The 19,621-nt window shown below is 40.2% G+C and overlaps 1 protein-coding gene across 3 annotated transcripts in view; it reads right to left on the bottom strand.

Annotated features, from left to right (window-relative positions):
• Positions 1-395: 395 nt before the first annotated feature.
• Positions 396-19,621, bottom strand: part of MAP2K6 (mitogen-activated protein kinase kinase 6) — a 127,531-nt gene continuing 108,305 nt past the window's right edge. For 2 of the 3 annotated variants that reach the window (XM_060202654.1, XM_060202655.1), the window contains exons 11-13: positions 10,643-10,688; positions 3,241-3,342; positions 396-745 (exon numbers count right to left, since the gene is read on the bottom strand). In XM_060202654.1, coding sequence (XP_060058637.1) covers positions 3,253-3,342; positions 10,643-10,688 — 136 coding nt within the window. In that variant the 3' untranslated portion in view covers positions 396-745; positions 3,241-3,252. The remainder of the gene's footprint in view (positions 746-3,240; positions 3,343-10,642; positions 10,689-19,621) is intronic. The other variant, XM_007524447.2, reaches the window with a different exon arrangement.

Below are 19,621 nucleotides of genomic sequence, written 5' to 3'. Positions count from 1 at the left end.
CACCTAAAAGTTGTGGTTATTACCCAGGATTGACTAGAAATTTGAGAACATGACAGCAACCACAGCAGCTGGAACAAATCTTTCACAAGAAGACTTCTTGTTGATGCTTTTATAATACTCTTAAAGATGCATATTAGATCATTTCATCAGGACCACAGACAAGATTGAAATTCAAAAATAAAAGGCCTATAAATATTGCCAGCTTAAATTTGTCTTTTCTGCCCCCCTCCATAAAATGGAATCTTTTCAACCAAGCACTTAAACATAAATATTAAAATAATATAACTGAGACAAACTACAAATCTACTTACAATTCATCACTACTGTAGCACCTTTTTTTTTAACCAGGGCTATTTCATTCATTTTGTAAGAACAAGAGAACTCTCAGAAGCTTAAGGACTCATATGATACAACATTAAATATTTAATCACCTTTTGAAGCCCTAAGTCTTTATCATATTTTATCCAAGTAGACAGTTCATTCTATACTATAGATTCCAAGGCCTCCCTTTTCTTGACAGGGAAGAAAAAAAATGGGGGGGGGAACCCTTCTGAGAGGCAGGGTTAAATTATCTCAAAGATGAGTTTCTATTGGCGCTTTAGTGAACTTGTTTCATTCCATAACCCACCAATCCACAGGAGGGTTCAACCGACTGAGTCCTTTGTGATTAATCGCCAAGAATTAGTTTTACAAAGGATGCCACATCTGTTGCTTTGGATTCGTGTAGAGTGAAAAATGGATGTTGCTGGGAAAGGAAACAAAAAAAATGTAGTATTAGTATTTGCCGCTGACCATATATGAGATTAACAAAGAAACAGAAATGAATGGTAGATAGACTAAGAAACACATTCAGGAGTGAGTAGGATTCTTCTAGTTTTTAAACATGTATTTTTTTTGTTTTTTTTAATATTTATTTATTTATTTTCCCTTTTGTTGCCCTTGTTTAACATTGTTGTTGTTATTGATGTCATCGTTGTTGGATAGGACAGAGAAATGGAGAGAGGAGGGGAAGACAGAGAGAGGGAGAGAGAAAGACAGACACCTGCAGACCTGCTTCACCGCTTGTGAAGCGACTCCCCTGCAGGTAGGGAGCCGGGATCTCAAACCAGGATCCTTACAACGGTCCTTGAGCTTTGTGCCACGTGCACTTAACCCACTGCGCCATCACACGACTCCCAATTTTTTTCCAAATTAAGTATATACCCTGGAAAGAGATTCTTAAAAGTGATCTCTTCAGCGGGTTAAGCGCAGGTGGCGCAAAGCACAAGGACCGGCATAAGGATCCCGGTTCGAACCCTGGCTCCCCACCTGCAGGGGAGTCGCTTCACAGATGGTGAAGCAGGTCTGCAGGTGTCTATCTTTCTCTCCTCCTCTCTGTCTTCCCCTCCTCTCTCCATTTCTCTCTGTCCTATCCAACAACGACAACAACAATAATAACTACAACAATAAAACAACAAGGGCAACAAAAGGGAATAAATAAATAAAATAAATATTTAAAAAAAAGTGGATCTCTTAGTTGCCACTCCTTGTATTTTGATATTTGTTTCAATGACAGTGTCTATTGCTTTAAAAAAAAAATCACACACATTAAGGCTAAATAAATCCCTTGTTTGTTAAAAAATATAAGATTAGGCTTGCAGGGGAGTTGCTTTACAGGCAGTGAAGCAGGTCTGCAGGTGTCTGTCTTTCTCTCCTCCTCTCTGTCTCCTCTCCTCTCTCCATTTCTCTCTGTCCTATCCAACAACAACAACAACAAAGCAAGTTTAGCACAGATGGTCCAAATCTCTAATTCACCAATATCTGTATCCTTGACAAAGCAATTTTAAATTGATATGGTAGAAAAATAATTAGAGATTCCATAGCAATCTGCACACTCATTCTTCAAGAAGTGGGTGGTAGAATGAAAGTACAATTTGTGTAACAATAAGTTGTTAAGTCATTGCTTGCTCTTGATTTGAACTAAAACAGTTAACAAAGCCATTTTCTTTTTTTTTTAATTTATTTTCCTTTTTTTGTTGCCCTTGCTGTTTTTATCATTGTTGTGGTTATTATTGTTTTTTATTATTTTATTATTATTTTTTATTGATGTTGTTGTTGCCAGGTAGGACAGAGAAATGGAGAGAGGAGGGGAAAACAGAGGGGGAGAGACAGACAGACACCTGCAGACCTGCTTCACCGCCTGTAAAGTGACCTCCCTGCAGGTGGGGAGCCGGGGGCTCGAACCGGGATCCTTACGCTGCTCCTCGAGTTTTGCGCCATGTGCGCTTAACCCGCTTTGCTACAGTCTGACCCCCACAAAGCCATTTTCTAAGCCACATCGAGAGCCAAAGAGCATGCCAATGTCTCCCTTCACAAAGAGATGATCCAGCTGGAAAATAATAGACTACCAAATGCTAGGGAACATTAACATAAAGATTAAAGGTTGAAAAGAAAGTTTCTAGGGCTCGGCAATTATACGCATGGTTGATCATATGTGCAAGGTCCTGGGTTCTCGCCCCCAGTCCCCACCTGCAATGGGAAAAGCTTCATGAGTGGTGAAGCAGTGCTGCAGATGTCTCTCTTTCTCTCTCCCTCCCCTTCCACTCTCAATTTCTCTCTACCCTATCAAACAAACATAATAACTATTTTTTAAAAAGACAAAAGTCTGGCAGGTTAAGAAAACTTTATGAACAGACCTAAAAAAGACTTAGTAGTTTTATGCAAAGAGCCCTAATTTCACCTGCTCTATTTCTAACTTTGGGTTCCTGTTTTTTAAACAATTTGTCCTGCTTTATATCTTACCACATTTCAGCCAAGTTGCAAATGTTACTGTGACACTAACCTGACTTCCCTGAGTAGACAACCTCAGCAGTGTGTCCTGGAACCTCACCTCTCCAGAGCCCTGCCCTACTAGGGAAAGATAGAAACAGGCTGGGGGTGTGGTGGGGGAGACAGGTGGTACTGCACCTGTGGTACTGCACAGGTGGTTGAACGCACATGTTACAATGCTTAAGGATCCAGGTTCAAGCCCCCAGTCGCCACCTGCAGGGAGAAACCTTCACAAATGGTGAAGCAGGGCTGCAGGTGTCTCTTACCTTCACACTCTATCACCCCTTCCCTCTCGATTTCTGGCTGTCTCTATCCAATAAATAAAGATAATAACAAAAATTAAAAAGAAAAAGAAACAGGATGGGGGGTATGGATCCACCTTTCAAAATCCACATTCAGCAGAGAAGCAATTACAGAAGCCAGACCTTTGACCTTCTGCGCCCCTTAAAGATTTTTGGTCCAGACTCCCAGAGGGATGAAGAATAGGGAAGTTTCCAATGGTGGGGATGGGACATGGAACTCTGGTGATGGAAACTGTATGGAATTATACCCCTGTTACCTTACAATCTTGTTAATCATTATTAAATCACTAATAATTTTTTTTTTAAGTTTACAAAATCACTAAGTCAAGTACTCTGCTAGAGAGAGAAGGGAGATAAGAGAGGTCACACATTTCAAAAACAATTTAGAAGGAAATGAAGCTTTTTGTTTTTCTGTAGCTGAACAGCTCTCTCCGAATTTTTGTTATAGTAACCACTCACTGTCATACTGGAACCTCCTACCACTAAATAGGAGATGCATCAACTTGTAATGAACACTTCTCAAAGTGGGAACACAGCCAATCAAAAAAAAAAAAATCCAAATGCACAATTCCGTCAGGGAGCCTTCCAAGCCACCTACCCATCCCCCAGCATCTGCCACCTCCTTGATTGTCTGGTGGGAACATTTTCAATGACTAGCTGAATGGCTGAACAACCAGCCTTCTTCTTGCATGCAGACATAGAGATGACTCATTCTGTTTCCCCTGACTTTGAGGACTATTGTTTACAACCTTCATGTTGCCTAGCTATAGGTTTTCTAATTATATTTGTTTTAAACCTGACAGCAGAGAGGGCTGGCTGGTGAGTCAGCTCTGTGGGGAACTGAGTTGCCCACCCACAGAAGTTTGAGGAAACAATGCAAATGAGGAAGGGAACAAAAAAGAAACACCCCCTCCACCACCACCACCACCAAAGGTAGGTGGTCACTGTTAAGTATCTTGACTCAGAAAATGGAAAAGAGTTTTTCTGCCTTTTCTCCCTGATACAGGGTGGGTGTTGGTTCAGCTCTAGTGACAAACTCTAGATATTGGGTCCTGTGTGCTCAGTTCCTTGACAAATAAACAGCAGCATTTCTTTTGATTACTAAGCGCTTCCGCACACTTAGCAAGTGCTTTGCCGTCATGCTTATTAGCTTGTCCACATCCTCTTGATATTAGAAGATATTATAATGGACTTAAAAGCCATTCACTATCAAAACAGGGCACCTCAAATTTCTTTTCATCTTAGAGACTGATTCCAGTGTCTTGTCAGCCACATGTTGCCTCTGAATCTACTGGTTGCTAATAATTCAGTGAATGTAGCCTGAGTCTATGATTGAATTCAGTAGCCTGCTCTGAATTTTAAAGAAAAAAAAAAAACCTTCAGTCATCTTTCAGTTTCGTGTCAGGCTAGGAAAATGTTGTGAGAACCAGAAGGCTGGGGGGAAGACAGAATAGGCAGGGAAATGTTTAAAATGGGGGCCAGCTGGTGGCACACCTGGTTAAGCACACATATTACAGTGTGCAAGGACCGGGGTTCAAAGTCCCTGGTCTATTCCTGTGGGGGGGGGAGGCTTCACAAATGTGAAGCAGGGCTGCAGGTGTCTCTCTGTCTCTCTCCCTCTATATCTCCCCTTCCCCCTCTTGATTTTCTGTCTCAATCCAATAATAAAGAAATAAACAGCATATTTTTTAAAAGAAAATGTTTAAAATGGAAAGGGTAACTGGCCTTCTTGCGGTGTGTTTTAAGACTGTCAGTGGATGAGAGGGAACCTTGTTCCTTCCTCAAGCAATGGACCAAGAACAGCAAAGACCACACTCAGGAGATGAGCAAATCAACATGGTGTAGTCACCTCTAGACTACAAGTCCAGGTTAGGTTTCAAAAAAAAAAAAAAAAAAAAAGCCAGGAATAGGACAGGACTTTTACTACCTTTGAGGTTCACCATGCTTTGGAGAAAACACGGAGATGGATAAACACACTTTCAGAAGCAATCGGACAAGCGGTAATCACCAAATGGCCTTTATACCCCAATTTGTTTACACCCTATCCCCCAAGACTATCATTTTCTTAAGATTCAGTCCTTTGTGCTTAACAATGAGATTCAGCCTAAAATTTTCCAGGGTATTTGGAAAACAGAATCTCACTAACCAATCCTTTGAGTCGTCTGGTTATGACTATCATGCAGAACAAGGATTAACAAAGAATGGTCCTCAACTCACCTCTAATTCGTTGCCTGATCTGATGTAAAGTTCTACTGGATGTATATTGAAGATGGTTGCTTTTGTATTAGAACGACAGATTTGAGTTGCAAAATTCGACAAAAACCTACCATCTTACCCTCTACCCCAAAAGTTAGTTGGTTGCAACTCTAGAAGAACCTGTGCCATGCTCCCCCTGTGGAAGCATAAGAAAACAAATGAAAGGAGAGGCTTTTTCAGCATGTGTGCCCCTCCATCCAAGTCAGGGAGAAAGGCATTTTGGAGTTCGGTAAGAGGTGCATGTCTGTTTTAGAACCTTAATTATACTGCATTTTATGTGGGAAATGATTTTTCCCTTCCTGCCTCTCCATCCACTCCTACAACCTAAACAATAGCTGTGTTTTCTCAATGCTAAAGTCAGGGAGGTTGGACTCAGATTTTCCATTTAAAAAACCTCAATTCCACAGGAAAACAGGGAACAGTTACGGCCTTAAAAGGCAAGTCCATTTCTAGTACAACAGAGACTAATGCCAGAAAAAAAGATGGGGGAATCCTACTACCTTACAATGTGAATATGCAGGTCATAAAAAGAGCTCTAAGTTAGAACAGATTGTAATATCAGCTATCAATAAAGAGTACATTAGAATTTAACACTTTTTTACTCAAGTATATTCCACTGAAACCTTTGATAAAGAGGACAACTGGAAGAGAAAAAGTGTTCTGTATTTAAGTAGCCAGAAAAATAAAAGTCTCTGCTTTTATCTGAATATATATATATATATATATATATATATATATATATGCAAAGAAGCAACTTAAACTTGAAACAAAGTTTCCTAGGAGCTCACAGGAGTTATTGTATATCTGTTGCACCTCATGTGGATAGTTTTAAAGTGTTCTAGAGACTGCACAAGCTAACCAAGAAAAGAACTGAACAGACTCCTGACTGGTTATTAAAAACATAATCAAGAAGAAAACAGCAGCCCAAACAGGAAGTATGTTAAGCTTTTCTCAACTATTATTCATCTTCTATTCTCCCTTAACTGTGGATATTAGTTGACTATAAAGAGTAGAATACTGAGTCCCTCAAGCCTCCTTTTTAAACAGATAATGGAAACCCAAAGAGACTGCCTCATCTCTGCTCTGTCTTTTCCTAGCATCCCTTTTTTGTGACCTAATTCAGGCTTAAAACTAAAAGACCAAGTGACTGGCCATCATAATCATCTATTATCCAGTCCCCCTGTCTATGATTTCTTCTGGCTTGATATTTCATACCTATACTTCTCTTCCCCCACAATTTATTAAGATATACTTGGTGTGGAAGCTTAAGATGTGATACCTTGATATGCATATAATGCACATGACAGGGCCAGGCAGTGGCACACCTGGTTAATCACACACACTGCAGTGCTCAAGGACCAGGGTTCAAAGCCCCCAGACCTCATCTGCAGGGAGAAAGCTTCAGGAGTGGTGAAGTATAGCTCTGTCTCTCTCTCCCTGTCTCCACCTCCCTTCAATTTCTCTCTGTCTCTATCCAATAATAAATAAAATTTGGGGGCTGGATGGTGGTGCACCTGGTTGAGCGTACATGTTACAATAATAAATAAAATTTAAAAAACAAATGATTATCATTATAAAATTAGTATATCCATTGCATCACAGTTTCCAGTGTGTGTGTGTATCATGAACATAAATTAGATTTGCTCTTCTAGGAACTTCAACATAAGCAAACCAGTACTGTTAACTGTTAGGCTGTCAGAAAAGTTATGATGCAATTTTGCATAGCAAAATAGGCCATGGGGGCCGGGTGGGAGCGCAGTGGGTTAAGCGCATGTGGCGCAAAGCACAGGGACTGGCGTAAGGATCCCGGTTTGAGCCCCCGGCTCCCCACCTACAGGGGAGTCGCTTCACAGGCGGTGAAGCAGGTCTGCAGGTGTCTGTCTTTCTCTCCCCCTCTGTCTTCCCCTCCTCTCTCCATTTCTCTCTGTCCTATCCAACAACGAACAACATCAACAATGGCAATAATAATAACCACAACTAGGCTATAACAACAAGGGCAACAAAACAGGGGGGAAAAATGGCCTCCAGGAGCGGTGGATTCATGGTGCAGGCACTGAGCCCAGCAATAACCCTGGAGGGAAAAAAAAAAAAAAAGAAAGAAAGAAAAATAGGCCATGATTTTTCTGACAACACAACATTACAGTCAATGTGCTGTGAACATTCCCAGAACATCTTCATTGGAGGTCTGTAACTTTTGACAACATTTGTTTTCAGCTTATGATTCATCCTTTACTTTATTGACCCTTTTCATGTTTACTTTCATAATATGGATGTTCTTTTTTTGTTTAATCGGAGGGGTAAATGGTTTACTGTCAACAGTACAGTAGTTGGTACGTGTGTAGCATTGCTCCCTTTTCTGCATAACACTTTAACCTCCTCTAACTAGGTCCTCCCCTACCATCATGTTCCAGGACAGGAACACGTCCTCCACCGACCCAGAGTCCTTTACTTTGGTGCAATACACCAACTCCAAGTTCTGCTTTGTGTTTTCTCTTCTGTTCTTATGTTTCATCATCTGTCCATGAGTGAGATCACTCATATTCATCCTTCTCTTTCTGGCTTGTCTCACTTCACATGACTCATTCAAGCTCCATCCAAGATGAGATGAAGATTAATTCACCATTTTTAACAGCTGAGTAGTATTTCACTATGTATATCTTCCACAGCTTACTCAGCCACTCATCTGTTGTTGGACACTTGGGTTGTTTCCAGGTTTTGGCTATTACAAATTGTGCTGCTAAGAATATAGGTGTACACAGATCTTTTTAGATGGGTGTGCTTGGTTCCCTAGGATATATCCCCAGGAGAGGAACTGCAGGGTTATAGGGTCCATTCCAGCCTTTTGAGAGTTCTCCAGACTGCTCACCACAGGGGCTGAACCAAATTATTATTTCCCCACTTGCTGTCTTTGGCAAACACTTTATGTTCTGCTTCTATTAATTTATTTATTTGGATTTCACATTCAAGTGAAATACAGTGATATTTTCCTGTTTGACTTATTTCACTTAGTATAATACTCTCATGCTTCATCCATATTGTTATAAATGTCAGGGTTTCCTTCTTTTAATGGATAAAAGTGTGTGTGTGTGTGTGTGTGTGTGTGTGTGTGTGTGTGTGTGTGTGTGTGTTTTCCAATTACTTTATTCAGTTACCCATTAGTGGATACCTAAATTGCTCCCATATTTTGGTCCTGGTAATAATGCTGCAATGAACTTAGGAGTGCATGTAGATGTTTCTTTGAGATAGTGATCTCCTTTCTTCCAAATATATACCCAGAAATGAAATTATTAGATAATAAGGGGGTGCTATTAATCTTTTGAGGAACTTCCATCCTATTTCCTACAGAATCTGCACTAAATGACATTAACAGGAAGCATGGATTCAATTTTTACTCACACTTTTACCAGTTATCTCTTATCATTTTGATAACACCCATCCTAGGGTGGGGGAGATAAGCCAATAGTAATGCACAAAGCTTTTAATGCTTAAGGCTCCTTTTTCTCTCTCGCTGATGAAAATAAAGCAAATAAAAATATTTTTAAAAGATAGCTATTCTAACAGGTGTGAAATAATGATACTGTAGTTTTGATTTGGATACCTCTGATGATAAGAGATGGTGAACTCCTTTTTATCTATTGAACTTATTTTTGTTGGCAAAAATCAACAACAACAAAAACTATATCCAACCAAATACTTATCCACAGTAAAATAAAACATCAACAAAATGAAACAGCAGCCCATGGAATAGGAGAAAATGATTACAAACTAAATATCTGACAAAAGAGAGATATCCAAAATATAAACAGAGCTCATATAATTCACTAGCAGAGAGAGAGAGAGAGAGATGATTTTAAAATGGGGAAAGAACCTAAACAGATACATTGCAAAGAAAGCATTCACACAGCAAACAAACTATACTCTCCCCACTTTGGAGCCACTGCACCAAACCATTTGTTAAGACATCTCAGGACCCGCATGTTTTCCTGTCTTAACAACTGAACATTATCTGTGAGCACAGAAGCAAGCATTTAGTGCTTACTGAATAGCTACAGCTCCGCTCCAGTAAGAAATGGTAGCAAGATCTGTTCTTCTTCTTTTTTTCAATCTCCTTTGAACAGAACAATTGCATCTCATGCTAAAGTCAAAACTTGGATAATTGAAAAAAAAAAAAAAAAAAAAAAAGGAAGAAAGAACCAACAGATTACTAATCTTAATTTTATTTTTTTTTAAATGTGCTTCTCCAGGGGTCGGGCGGTAGCATGTGGCTCAAAGCGCAAGGACCCGCATAAGGATCCGGGTTCCAGCCGCCCGGCTCCCCACCTGCAGGGGAGTCACTTCCCAGGCGGTGAAGCAGGTCTGCGGGTGTCTGTCTTTCTCTCCCTTTCTCTGTCTTCCCCTCCTCTCTCCATGTCTCTCTGTCCCATCCAACAATGAATGACATCAACAATAAGAATAATAGCCACAATAAGGCTACAACAACAAGGTCAACAAAACAGGGGGAAAAAATGGCCTCCAGGAGCAGTAGATTCATGGTGCAGGCACTGAGCCCCAGCAATAAGCCCGGAGGCAAAGAAAAAGAATGTGCTTCTCCAACTCTGAACACATGTACTATTAACATCTATATTTTAAAAATTGTTTGTATTCAGCTTCAATGCTGTTGCCACAGTTTGAAAGAAACTATGCGCAAACAACTCTTAGGATGTGCTTTCACTGTTTCTGTTTGTCTGTTTCATTCTCAACAACAGTGCAGATGATTAGCGGAATAGTTAAGTGGTGTAATTAAAATCAATAGTACTTTGTCGTACTCTTTTTCACTGAAATGAAAACAAAGTGAGCTTCTTCCCTCTCTAAACACCTACCAAAAATCAGTTTCACCACTTAATCTTAAATATTTTATCAATAAATTTGTCAGTCATATAATATTGAGGTTTTACTTATATTTAAATCCTTTAAATTATGCTTGACCTCATTTTATATTAGCAATTTGTGATTCTGGATATCTTTAATATCTGAAACAAAAGTCTTATAGACATAATTTGGTCTATAAATGGCAGGTTTGGAAAACTTCTTAGACTGTCACATGCCCCAAGTGACATTTAAACAAACAAAAAAAAAGAGTAAAATAGTAAAAAAGGAAAAAATAACGTCTTTATCTTCTTGAGTTCCAATTCCATCTACCAATGGCTCAATGAATCACTTTGATTTTACTTACATCTTAGTCATTTTACCTTTACTAACTACTGGTTAGATATGCTGACACCACTAGCAATACTTACCATAAGCTCTGGATATGTTGGCCGTTCTTTGGAATTCTTCTTCAAGCTTAAAGGAAAAAAAAAATCATCATCACATTAAATGTGTATTTTCACTAGCCTAAGATTTCAGAACCTGTAGAAGATTAAACATAACTAGCTTCCCAAATGTACTGAAAACTGAAATCTCCTGTCTTGCCCTTCTTTTTTGGTTACACTGAAAAATGAAGTCTGGGTGCACTTAGCGGGAAGAACAGGGGAGAAGGTGTGTTTGTGTATGCTGGTTTACTACCCCTCTGATCTTTTACTAATGACATATCAACTAACTTTTCTGACAGACAGGCTTAGTATCTCAAAGCACAATCTATTCTCCCTAAAAATGGCTTTTCAGTCACTTCTGCTGGCCAAGAAACTGACAGTTGTTTCTTATATCACACTTGTTATCTCTTCACAATCTCCAGTATCTGGTTATCTTTGCTTATGGTCCCCTTGAATGTAACCTTTGCTTTTTATATATATTGCTAACCAAACTTGCCTAAGCTAGAAGCCCTGCATCATAAAACATCTAAGGTTCTGCTACTTGTTTATAGCCTCTTGGTTGACTGAAAGAGAAAGCACACTCACACTCAGTGATTTAGCAATTATTCTACTCAGAAAAAAATCTGCAGTCACCCACTACGATCGAGTGGCTCAATTCATTCAGTTGTCTGTATGTGCAGACATTTTAACAGCGAGTATACACAGGAGGCAACAGTGTGAGGAAACCAGCCCCCTTACCCCTGTCCTCAATCCAACCCCATGTCCACCCACAACCTTCAAATGAAAAAGAAAGGAGGAAGGGAGGGAGGGAGGAAGGAAGGAAGGAAGGAAGGAAGGAAGGAAGGAAGGAAGGGAGGGAAGGAGGTAGGAATTTATCTGAACTTGGACTCCCAGGTTAAGGAATGGAGAAAAGAATGATTTCAAAAACTATGATTTGACTGCTCTGCCCATTGGGTCACAAAATCATCTATGAATGGAAAGGAACTTCTCCTAGAGTTGAAGGAACCAAAATGCAACTAATTATTAAGTGACTGGGATTTATGCTAATGGGTCAATTTTGAGCAAATGAGACCTAGCATGTGTGACATGAACTCTGCTCCATCCACATAGGCTAGTAAGAAGGAGTGAGGACAAGATACGAAACTGCAGGAGAATGAAGTAGTTGAGGGGTTTTGAAAAACTGTGGTTGAAAAGAAAAGAGAGAGAGAGAAATGAGAAGGAAAAAAAAAAAAGGTGGAGGGGCAGCTTGTGAAGCAAAGCAACTGAAAGGAGCCTACCAGTTTATTCCGGGCAATGCTGTGGGTAGAAGCCAGGGAACCTGAGACAGGGTACAGGTAGATGTGAGAAGTTTCAACCTGGAAGTGAGGGCAGATCTAGGACCTAGGGACCTCAGTGACCAGACCACCTATGAGAGAAAGTTTCAACTCAACTGAGGACAAAAATAAGAGTGAATTAGAAAGATGAATTATCAACTGTCAAAGTCGGATTGAGATGGGAGGTTGTGCCTCTGTGAATGGATGACACCTGTTGCCTCTCTCCTGAAATTCTAGAGATTTATTGATAGTTTTCAACTGTCTGAGGACATTTGACAATGTCTGGGGTATTTTTGGTTTGGAGGCAGGCACATAGGTGAGGTGGGAAGTGTTACTGGTCTCTCGAATACATGAAGGCCAGGGCTGTTGTAAAACATTCTGTATTACACAACAACAACAAAGAAAAAAGCAAGGGTCGGGTGGTAGCGCAGCGGTTAAGCATACAGTGGCGCAAAGCACAAGGACCGGCGTAAGGACCCGGGTTCGAGCCTCCAGCTCCCTACCTGTAGGGGAGTCGCTTCACAGGCGATGAAGCAGGTCTGCAGGTGTCTGTCTTTCTCTCCCCCTCTCTGTCTTCCCCTCCTCTCTCCATTTCTCTCTGTCCTATGCAACAACGAACGACATCAACAACAACAATAATAACCACAACAAGGCTACAACAAGGGCAACGAAAGAGGGAAAAAATGGTCTCCAGGAGCAGTGGATTCATAGTGCAGGCACTGAGCCCCAGCAATAATCCTGGAGGCAAAAAAAAAAAGAAAAAAGAAAGAATGAAAGAATGAAAGAAAGAAGCTCAGTCCAAAAATAGAACCCAGTTCAAAAAATGCCATTAATACTGTTTCAAAAATCCTGGGCTATATGTGTACTAGAACACTCCTCCTTCTTGGTACCTTATATTTCTGTCTGATATGAAAACCATTTATAAGTTTCTGAGCTGTCTGATCTGTTACTTGGGGAGATTTTCACCATCCCCACCTGTCTACTTCTACTTCCCACCCAGGATGCAAAAGGTTTTTATTCTAATTTCAAAAGTTGGTTCACCTAGAAACAAACACAGAACTGGATCCCTGAAATACGCAGAGAAGATAGAAAGAAAAAAAAAAAAAGAGAGAGAAAGAAAGAAAGAAAGAAAACAAGCAAACAAACAAAAAACCAGGTAATAATGTTCCAGTTAAAGTTCAAAGCAAGTAAAAAAGCCAGACAATCTATAATTGGAGCGATTGAATTTGTTAAAAATCAGTAATGAAGATCACAACACTAAATCCACATTTAATATCCAAGTGGTAGATTTCAAGAGTCTCTATCAATAGGTGGTACATTAGTCATCCATCAAACTCTAAGTCAGGAATATTTTTTCTTGAAGACCACAACCCAATTTTCCATTACTAGTTCTCACTGGTCAACAACTGAACAAAGGAAGAAAAACTTCTTTCTTGTCTATTAATATAAAGTGATGGCCTCTTTTAACACCAGAGATCTTTGTGAAGTTCTGACAATGTATTTAGGAACTAAAACTTTAAGATTCTTTCTCCTCAGGTAGGAGGACATCAATATTTTCTTTCTTTCTTCTTCTTTTTTTTTTTTTTAACAGGAGAGGTAAATTCAAACCACGAAGCCTTATCTTTTCATTTCTGGAACAGCTTTTAAAAATTTCTCCGGTGTCTTTTAAGTGTAAAAATGTTGGGAAATGTGAAATGTGGGGAAAATGTCTAAGATGACCTATCACAATGTGTTTGGAATTCCTGAAACCACCAGAGACTGCTCACCAAGAAGCTATTTCATGACTTAGAATCCCTGATTAGGAATCTCAAGGTATATCACAAACACTACTGTAGATTATTTATGGAAAATACTTACACAGCAAACCAAAGCTGTTTACTGAATTAATATAACAGATATAACTTACTCCCTCTATCTTCTATAGCAAGAAAACTTCAAAACATGATCTAAGAATAGCAAAATACTAAGGATAAGGTTAAGGGGAAAACCAAATTTTTCATGTTTAATAGGAAGTGTTTGAAATTCAGTATAAAATAACAACTGTGAAGTTCAAAGCTACACCAATTTCTTTTTTGGATTTGAGTCAGATATTTGAATTTTCAAGTGGCTTGTCATTTTCAAGCGTGCAATTAGCTAACTGCCCTAATTCCTCTTCCAAAGGCCACAACACACGCTCCTAACCGTAGCTGACACTTAAAAACAACTTCATGCTGTCTTGAGAATGGCTAGTCTGAAACTTGTGCTGACCAGAGGATTTCTGCCTATTTGAATTCCCCCTGATGGTTTCCAAGAAGGGCTATTTGGTGCATCCACAGACTAAAAACACACACTGCATTTCTCAAGCCACACATCTGTCATAAACTAACTAAATATCCAGTGCCTCTTTTTTATTGTCCTTCCTGAACATATTGGGAACTAAATTTGATTATCTCTGTATAAGACTAGTTCCTAAGCAGAAGTACATAAGAGTCTGCTGTGAGGACCCCCCCCCCCCCAACACTTCATCTGCACTATTCCAGCCTTTAGGTCCATAATTGTTCAACAATTTGTTTGGCTTCGTATGTTAACTCTCTTTTCAGCCACCAGGTTCCAGAGGCCAGCGGGATGCCGACCAGACTTCCCTGGAGTGATGACCCCGCCAATGTGTCCTGGAGCTCCGCTTCCCCAGAGACCCACCTTACTATGGAAAGAGAGAGACAGGCTGGGAGTGTGGATCAACCTGTCAATGTCCATGTTCAGCGGGGAAGCAATTACAGAAGCCAGACCTTCCACCTTCTGCAACCCACAAGGACCCTGGGTCCATGCTCCCAGAGGGATAGAGAATGGGAAAGCTATTAGGGGACGGGATGGGATATGGAGATCGAGTGGTGGGGACTGTGTGGAGTTGTACCCCTCCTATCCTCTGGTTTTGTTAATGTCTCCTTTCTTAAATAAATAATTAAATAATTTAAAAAAAGACTAGTTCCTCTGGGTCAGACAGTATCAAACTCTGGGAGAGCCTGCAACACATTGCAATCTGTCCTTGACTGAGCACTGAGCCTCTGAAGCAGCACCTGAATGGAAGTCAAAAGGTCATCAAGCAGGGAGTCGGGGAGTAGCGCAGTGGGTTAAGTGCACGTGACGCAAAGCGCAAGGACCAGCCTCAAGGATCCCGGTTGGAGCCCCCGGCTCCCCATCTGCAGGGGTGTCCCTTCACAGGCGGTGAAGCAGGTCTGCAGGTGTCTATCTTTCTCTCCCTCTGTCTGCCTTTCCCTCTTCTCTCCATTTCTCTCTGTCCTATGTAACAATGACGACATCAATAATGACAATAATAACTACAACAACAATGAAAAAAAAAACAAGGGCAACAAAAGGGAAAATAAATATTTAAAAATTAAAAAAAAAAGGTCATCAAGCTAATTTCATACTTGGCCATTGATTTCTGGCAATGTCTTTCAATCCTGGTACTTGGGAAGATATACAAAGAAGTCATGGGCAAAAGTGTAAGTTAGCTAAGATCCAGTTTTTTTCAAAAATTATTTTATTATTGTTTGTTTGTTTCAGATAGAGATAGAGAAATTGAGAGGGGGAGTGGGAGGCAGAAAGGGAAAGAGAGACACCTGCAACTCAGCTTCACTGCTCTTAAAACTTTTCCCCCTACAAGTGGGGACCGGAGGCTTGAACTCAAGTCCATGCACACTTTAGTGTGTGTGCTCAACCAGGTGTGCCACCACCTGGCCCATGAGAAATCACTTTGTTAAACCCACTGTTGAACTAAATGTACAACCTTTCTATTAGACTTTTCTATAAATCAACCCCTAATGAGGCCTAGGTGGTCAATATAACTCACTCAAGGATTCCTTAAATTCCCTATGATGATAAAATTGTGAGCAAGCAAAAGGAGACAAATAATACTCAATAGGCCATTTATTTTAAAATAAGTATAAAAATTGGAATTGTTGAATTTTCCTTCAAGTTCATAAGAAATAAATGCCTTAGTTTTCTTTTCTCACAATTCCCCACTGCTCAATTCCCCCAGAAGAGAACATTCCTCTGAAAGGACTGCCAGAAAAAAAAATACACTCCCTGAGTGTCTCTGAACTCTGTATTCAGTTTTGATGTAAGTTGTCTGTAAGTGCTTCTCCACGATTGACTACCAACTGAAAACCAGAGGCCAGAGAACAGTGGCTACCAAGGTGACTCCCTGGAAGAATAAGGTACATGACAGTATGAGATGTTATCAAATGTTTAGCTAGAATGCAAGTGTCACAGATGTGCTGACAGATTACCTAGGATGCAACACCTTTTCCTTCTAGTTCTACATTAAGTCAAATTATAGGGAATAAAAACAGACAAATTATAGGGAATAAAAACACAGATACATCTATTTAGAAATTCTAGATTATATTTTTCACTTTCCAAAGTTGTGATCCTTTTCTTATTTACCACAGAGATGGCACTTTTTGAGAAATCTCGAAGAGAATGTAGCCATAAATGACACAGATAGAACAGTTACATGGGGGTACTCACAATAAGATCATTTCACACAAAAAAATGTGTCTCACAAATACAGATAAAATACATAGAAGAAGTGGCAGTAGTGCAGTGGGACAGTGGCTAGCTCATACACATAAGCCACCAGTGAGGACACAGAGTCAAGGAACCAGTCTCCACATGCAGGAGGGTGGGGAGTCTGGGGTAGGGGTTTCATCTCTCTCTTTCTCTCTCCCTCTTTATTTCTATGTCTCTACCAAAAAAAAAAATGTGGTCACCAGGAATAGTAAAGTTGTCCTGCACATACTGAGTCTCGCTGATAACCTTGGTGAAGAAAGAACAAATAAAAGAGGAAGAGGAGGAGAAGGGGGCGGAGAAGGAAGAGGAGGAAGAGAAGGAGGTATTCTTAGTTCTTAGGCAATATCACTTTCTCAGTCTTTATACTCAGCTCCAGATCAAAGTTTAAACTGTCACTATTAAAACAAGTTACCACTACTGTGGGGAGGTGTACATTTACATGCTAATAGATATAAAAACAAAACAAACCTGCTTCTATAAATAACTAAACCATTTATAAAATATTTCTAAAATCAGTGCCATTTTTAAATTGTTAGACAAATATTCTAAGTAAGTTGCCTTCAAAATAATTTCATACTGCCATATTGCGGGGTTATCAAAGAAAATGTATTGGTATTTTAAGGCAGTCATAAAACTGTTGACTTGGCATCGGAGACAGGAGAGCTTGTACTCTTAAAAAAATATCCAGCTAAGCATAAACAGGCATGCTCATAAAATTCAGAATTTAATGTTCCTTCATAGTCCCAATTTCCAGACCAACAAAACTGACTCATTATTTTACAGACTTGATATTTTTTTAAGTATCAGGTTCAACCTTAACTACAACACAAAGAGTTGAAGAACTTCTCTGATTAATTCAAAATCAAATTTCTATTACGATTATTATGGTGGTTATCATTTTTAAGCAACATCATCATAATTAACTTCAAACCCTTTACCCAGTCAGAATGACTTAGGATCATGGAAATTAAATCATTCTCAACTACTAATAGTATTAACAGAATTAACAGTTTCCACAAAGTTGGAAAATCTCCATGACTGAAATGTTTTAAATTTATAAACTATACTTGGACTACAATTAAGAGAAAAAGAGAGGAGAGATGTGTCTTTGAAAATGTGCCCAATGAGAGCTCTATGCTCTGGCTCCTCCCACGTCATTCAGTTAAAAAAACTAAGGATGACAAAGTGATAGGTTAACCTCATCACTGGGGATAAGTGCTAAGGGTGACTTGGGAACTAAAATAAGGGAAAACAAAACAAAACCAAGAGACATTCCTTTCATAGGCAACAGAGTCTGTCTGTCTATAATCCCTCTTCTCAAATCAAGCTGTACTGGGAATATTTCTTTCAGAGACTGTGGCGGTCAAACAATGATAACCTTGGAGGCGTTGCTTCAGTGTCCTCTGAGAGTCCATCAGCAGTGAGTGACCAGACGTGCTCCTCTCTGAGGGTCACAGCTAGAGATTGTCACCATCTCTGATTCCCCTTCTGTCCAAATTCTCATCTATTTCTTCAGAGGGCCCAAATAAACCGGCATGACTTCCTCCCCTTTATTTTTATGACGTTCTTTGCATTAGCACTTGGAGTGATCACACTAGGATCAAAAGATGCTGAGCTAATGTTTGACTTTGTACTGAAGTCACTAGACATCTTGGAGAAAACTATCCTCCAAGCCACTGACAATTTCCATTAGAACAAAGTTTCCAAGGGGTTCTAGGAGATAGTTAGACCCGTACAGCTATGTGGGTTACGTGTGAGGCCCAGGGTTGCAACCGCATGGGAATTCCTACACGGGTTGCTTTGAGCGCACTGAAGCAGTAATATGGTGCCTTTCCTAACTATATGTGTCTCTTCCTCTCATTCTGCCTTTCATCCTCTATAAAGAAAATAAGTGGGAGTCAAGCGGTAGCACAGCGGGTTAAACACACATGGCGTGAAGCACAAGGACCTGCTTAAGGATCCCAGTTCGAGCCCCCGGCTCCCCACCTGCAAGAGAGTCGCTTCACAGGTGGTGAAGCAGGTCTGCAGGTGTCTGCCTTTCTCTCCCCCTCTCTGTCTTCCCCTCCTCTCTCCATTTCTCTCTGTCCTATCCAACAATGATAACATCAATAATAACTACAACAATACAGCAACAAGGGCAACAAAAGGAAATAAATAAATATTTTTAAGAAAGGAAGAAAGAAGGAAAGAAAATAGGTCCAGCAGGAACAAAGGGCTCACTCAGGCATGGAATCCTGGCAAAAATTATGATTGTGTAAAAAAAAAAAAAAAAAAAAGGGCGGGGGGGGGGGTAGGAGAGCAGCTAGGGGGCTGAGTGGTAGTGCATCCAGTAGAGCACACAAGTTAACTCGCATGAGGACCCAGATTCAAGTCTCTGAATCCCCACCTGCATTGGGGGTAGCTTCACAAGTTGGGTGTCTCTTTCTTTGTTTCCCTCCAGCCAACCTCATCTTTCATCCTCTTCTAAAAATTAGTCGGGAGTTGGGCGGTAAGGCAGCCGGTTAAGCGCAAGAGGCGCAAAGCGCAAGGACCGGCATAAGGATCTGGATTCCAGCCCCGGATCCCCACCTGCAGGGGAGTCGCTTCACAGGCGGTGAAGCAGGTCTGCAGGGGTCTGTCTTTCTCTCCCCCTACCCGTCTTCCCCTCCTCTCCATTTCTCTCTGTCCTACCCAACAACGATGACATCAACAACAATAATAACTACAACAATAAAACAACAAGGGCAACAAAAGGGTATACATAAATAAATATTTTTTAAAAAATTAGTCAGCAGCAATGGTGGAGTTACGCAGGGACCAAGTCCCAGAGACAACACTTGGCAAAAAAAAAAAATTAATTAAAAGAAAGTATTATGAGGTGCAGGTAGGTGGCACACCTGGTTGAGTGAACTTGTTAAAATGTGCAAGGATTTGGATTCAAGCCCCTGGTCCCCCAACTGCAGGGGAAAAGCTTTGCAAGTGGTGAAGCAGTCCTGTAGGTGTCTCTCTGTCTCCCCTTAATTCCCCCCCCATATTTCTGGCTGTCTCTATCCAATAAAAAATAATTAAAGAAAGTAACACAAAAGTCTATAGCATTCATTTCAGACCCCTACCTCCAAAA

The sequence above is a fragment of the Erinaceus europaeus genome, chromosome 12 (genome assembly GCF_950295315.1).
Source record: "Erinaceus europaeus chromosome 12, mEriEur2.1, whole genome shotgun sequence".
In the NCBI taxonomy this organism is placed as follows: Eukaryota; Metazoa; Chordata; class Mammalia; order Eulipotyphla; family Erinaceidae; genus Erinaceus; species Erinaceus europaeus.
This window is presented reverse-complemented; position numbering and strand designations above follow the sequence as displayed.